Genomic DNA, 4,863 nt, shown 5'->3' with positions numbered 1-4,863 from the left:
AAAAAAAAAAAAAAAAAAAAATGAGCGAAATGTTTAAATGATAGTTAAAGAAAGTTTCTATAGCAGAAGTTTTAATAAATTCATAAATGCTCTAATTTATCATCGAATTAGCCATAACTTTGTTTATCTGATGCATTATTTATAAATTATTGCTCAGTTGAGCATTAAATAAATTCTTAAGTGTCATTTAATGTGAAATAAATGTAAAATAATATATTTTCGTAGTTTCTAATAATAATTCTTTTTTACCTAGATCTAGTTGGAGAGGTGGGTTTAGATTCTGGTGACGATGCCACTTGTTCTAGACCTCGGGATAGGCGTAGCATTTCTGCACCAAATTGATGTAAAGCTGACATGGTCGACGGTGTGAGTTCCGAATCAGGTAACCATAGTTCTCGAGCATCCAATGAAGTCATTTCCGTATCGGTGGAACAAGCTGACAGATGATGTTTGAACGGAGTGCTTGTGCAACTGGAAATAGGCGTGTTCGGCTGTTGAACGTGATTGTTGATTTTAATATTTTCGTTATCATAAATGCTCTGTCCAATATTAGGACTGGTAGTTTTATCAGTTCTTGTGTTTGAAAATTGTGGTTTATCCAGTGCAGTCTCACGGTTGGCTTCTTTCTCGTCTACAGTCACTGAGTTTATCGCAGTCACAGGTTCTCCTGTTTTAGCTAATTGAACATCCGACTCATCCGACCTTGTTCTCCTGTAATTTCTCCTTAGAATCCTACGCCAACTTCTTCCGTTGTTTCCACCTGTACAATTTTCAGTTAATTAATTAATTTTCTTTCAGTTTAAACAATTATTACCAATAAATTTATTTTATAATACCCTCTTATCATTTGTTTGCTAGTAAAAATATAGTTTTAAGTGTACTCAAACGAGTTTTAATTTTTTTGACACTCCTTTAGATATGTTGATCAATTTAATAATCATTTTGTAGCGTATAAATTATATGTATATGATAACTTAAAAAAAAAATCGAAAGACCAAAAGCAAGTGTTGTACATGTTTAAAATAATCATTTGTTTATAGCTATAAACTATAGTTAAACCGTTAGAATAAAAATATGTTGTACTTGTTATTGATTAATACTGTTTTGATCTATAACAAGATCAATAACTTTTATGAAGTTAAAGGCATGTTATACATGTATATATATAGATACATTCTACAATTTGTTCTTGCTGGTACTTTTTACTAATAATGGTAAATATGAACTTTAAAATATATGTTAAACTGACTACTATGCACTAATTGATATAAACGGCTTTAGTTTTTTTATAATTTTCAAAGAGTTAAAGCTTTCGCAATACATTTTATGAAAGATTAAGTCCTTTTATCTTGTTTAATTAATATATATAGAGTAAATATGAAATTTAAAAGAATAAAATTAAAAACATAAAATATAATGACATATTACTAGCTTTTAGACTTAACAGTAGCTTATTTTATTTTTATTCAACTAAATATCTTTTTGAAACTACATATTTATTGGTAAATTATGCGACATAACTGTTTTATTGTTTTATTATTAAAAAAAGAAATACATGCATTTTGTGTTTTTTAATAGAAATATTTTTAATGTTATACACATTATACTGTTAGAAAGTTTTATTTTTCAGGTAATTTTTACATTTTCAAGGTTACATATTAATTGAAAATATAGAGTGCTTAATAGTTTTGGATAGCTTCTCACTTGTTAATTTATTAGATGTAAATTGATTTTTTGAATTAAAAATCCGGTTATAGAATATTTCGATTTATGAATAAGTCATTATATCTTAAATTTATTAGCTAACTTAAACTTATATTAAATAATTTAATAAATGTAGAATGTATCTTTTAAATATTAATTTAATTGAGAATACAAGGAATAATTTGGAAATGGAAGATATATTATTGAAATGTATGTAATATTTTGACTTAGAGGGTTGTATCCCCTTCACATTGATTTGTTGTGTTAAATTTTTAGTCGTAATAACCTTTCTTTGTTCTAAAATAAATGATTGAATGAAATATAAAAAAAAACATTAGAGAGAATTGATACAAAACTGGTATATGCATTCCCTAACACTTCAAGAAAGATTTTATTATAATTTATGATATTTTGAAATGCATTAAAATATTACTTCCTGATGACACTAAAAATTATTATCAACATAAATTCTATGTAATTAATCATACGATTTTCATCAAAATTTTGTTTTTAAATTATCATATTTTAAATTATCAATTTCTTTATCGTATAGATTGCAATGTGATATTATTAATATAGTATATTTTGTAAACAGATAACCGTTTTAAAATATTGTTGTTAATGTAAAAAGTAGAATGTATTTTTTCATATTAATTTATTTGTCTATTACATATTTACAGTAATATTAAAACATAAACATGTTTTCCTTGAGCTATATTTAATATAACATTTAATAGAACTATACATTGACTATTGCTATTTATTAGTTTCGTATTTTGTGATATATTTTTTAATAATATAATTAATGAAAGTATATAACTCACTGTGGTTTGTATTTCGTGTTATCCCAGTTTGTAGATTTTGTCTCTTTGCCGCTAAATGTCGGACGGTCAATGTGTACGTGAGTATCATTACTCCTAAAGGTATGTAAAAGCTTATTATAGATCCGATGAGCTTGTACAATGGATCAGGTATCTGACATGAGCCATTCACCAATACTGAGCTAAGATTCTGAAACATAATAGTTCAATGTAATTCATTTTCAACTAATTGTAATTATGTAGTATAATTTTCTTTGATATTATGTTTAAGTAATTAATTAAATTATAATTTTTTTACAAATTTTTAGATGGTAATTTTCATTAAAAACAATCATTTTAGCAGTGATGACTATTAGGTACACAGGTAACAAATATTCTATCTTTCAGTGAATAAATAAATATTCTTAAGTTCTAAATATTATTGTAATACATAATATGTAAACTTTGACTATATTTTGTTAATGATTAATAAAATCCAATTAAGATTTAATGATTCTATAGTTTAAATTTTGTACTTTAATGTAAAATAGATAATGTATTAAATATATCTGCATCGCGTGCATTACTCGACTTAAATAAATAATATAGTCCTTAAACACGTTTTAAAAAATTAATTTTTCAACAAATTATACTCAGAGAATACGTTAATATTTACTGTTAAAAACTGTATTCGATTATATTATAATGTTTTTACCTTCAACTTTCCAAACGATGATTTTTACTTTAATTTTGTACCAAAGAGTTTTCATACTCTTTCAAGTGTAATATCTCTAAAACTTTCCTGAAGACTTTTAATCGAAAATTTAATCTCATTGCAGATCGCCGTAGAAGAAATCAAAAGAAATAATTAATTGCAAAAATGTGACAGAAGAAAGTTATAACAATGACACTGATAAGAACTTTTACAAAATTGTTTGAATAATTATAATAAACTAATATGTATTAAAAATACGATAAAAAGTGTGTTTACTTACTTTTGAGTGCATGAGACTTAATGGCAAACTCATGGCAATCGACAAGAGCCATACAAATGTAATTTTTAGTATAACTCGTCGTCTAGTTTTGTTACGGCCGAATTTCATAGGATATCTCAAACTTAAGTACCTGTCAACACTTATAGTGCACAAGTGCATTATACTAGCTGTGCAAAATAACACATCTAAGCATATCCATGCTAAGCAATAAACTGGAGCAAATGGAAACTCTCCTGAAATCATTCAAGTAATTAATAAATGTCTTATTTATCTAATTATATGTGTGTTGTTACTTATTGCTGAATTATAATGAATTTATTAATGTGTTTTAATTGTTAATAAGTAAGACGTCGCTTGCTTAGTTCTAGACTTCTAAAAGTTAAATAATGTTTTTCGGATTACATTAAGAACAAATCAACTTTTACTAAAAGTTTCTTAATATTAAATTTATTTCTGCTAAATTTCACACCCATTGTATGTATAAAATTAAATAATTTTCACGTTACAATTTAACCCTTGGTATCAATTAGCATATCTCGGCAATTTGGTCTATGTATTATTTATTGTTGCGACAATTGGTACGACGTTTCCTGTGGCAGGTGCGAATGGAAATTATTCAATCGACCATTTCCGAGAACCGAGTCACTATCCTAAAAATAAGTCCAGAACAAAAATATCTATAAATTATAACCTAATTGATTATTTAATTTTTATAGCAATTTATTTTTACTAGGCCACAATTATATAATATATACTATTAAAATGCTTGCATTAAAAACGATTTTGTAATTATTTCCTAACTTTTAATTGTTATTTTATATAAAACAATAAGTCAATTTTTATTTTGATAAATGTTTTTTTAATGTTTGAAAGAGATGCATTTATATTATAAATTCTTAAATTGAATCTATAGATTAAATTAGTTATTTAATATACTGATCTCAGTATTAACTTGTTTCAATTAAATTTCTGTTCCGTTTGACTCCTTTGTTGAGCTTAATTAATAATCTTGTTCAATTACTCTACTGATTTGATATTTTTGTACTAATTTATAATTTTCTATTATAATCGGCATAGTTTTACTAATTATCAGCCGCCAAACCATCAATATTATATAGATTTACAATAAAACTCGTGGTATAAAGTACTATATTTTCTGTACATTGAATTGTTTAAATAATAAGCCTGCCTTTTATTCCAACTTTTACACTTTAAAAAGAGTTTTATTATTGTGTAATAACTAAAGAATATAACAAGAATTTATGACTTGTAACATTATTTAAAATTTTAATCTAAAACATATTTAACTCAAAAAGCCAAAAAAAGAATTTTAGAACAATTTTACTATCATCAGCGCTAAATAA

General features: G+C 25.2%; 1 protein-coding gene and 1 long non-coding RNA gene across 2 annotated transcripts in view; one reads left to right on the top strand and one right to left on the bottom strand.

The window, feature by feature from the left end:
* The window catches only part of LOC126909155 (uncharacterized), a 7,576-nt gene extending 3,834 nt beyond the window's left edge, over window positions 1-3,742 (bottom strand). Inside the window, exons 1-3 of the mRNA XM_050691579.1 lie at window positions 3,500-3,742; window positions 2,529-2,715; window positions 250-760 (exon numbers count right to left, since the gene is read on the bottom strand). Coding sequence (XP_050547536.1) covers window positions 250-760; window positions 2,529-2,715; window positions 3,500-3,742 — 941 coding nt within the window. The remainder of the gene's footprint in view (window positions 1-249; window positions 761-2,528; window positions 2,716-3,499) is intronic.
* LOC126909156 (uncharacterized) lies at window positions 2,616-3,506 on the top strand. The gene is made up of 3 exons (XR_007704948.1): window positions 2,616-2,756; window positions 2,834-2,889; window positions 3,344-3,506. It is a non-coding gene; the product is annotated as an uncharacterized LOC126909156 (long non-coding RNA).
* Window positions 3,743-4,863: the final 1,121 nt, after the last annotated feature.

The sequence above is a fragment of the Daktulosphaira vitifoliae genome, unplaced genomic scaffold (assembly GCF_025091365.1).
Source record: "Daktulosphaira vitifoliae isolate Bord-2020 unplaced genomic scaffold, ASM2509136v1 Scaffold_151, whole genome shotgun sequence".
NCBI classification, from domain to species: Eukaryota; Metazoa; Arthropoda; class Insecta; order Hemiptera; family Phylloxeridae; genus Daktulosphaira; species Daktulosphaira vitifoliae.
The sequence above is the reverse complement of the archived record's forward strand: the minus strand, read 5'-3'. Positions and strand labels throughout refer to the sequence as shown.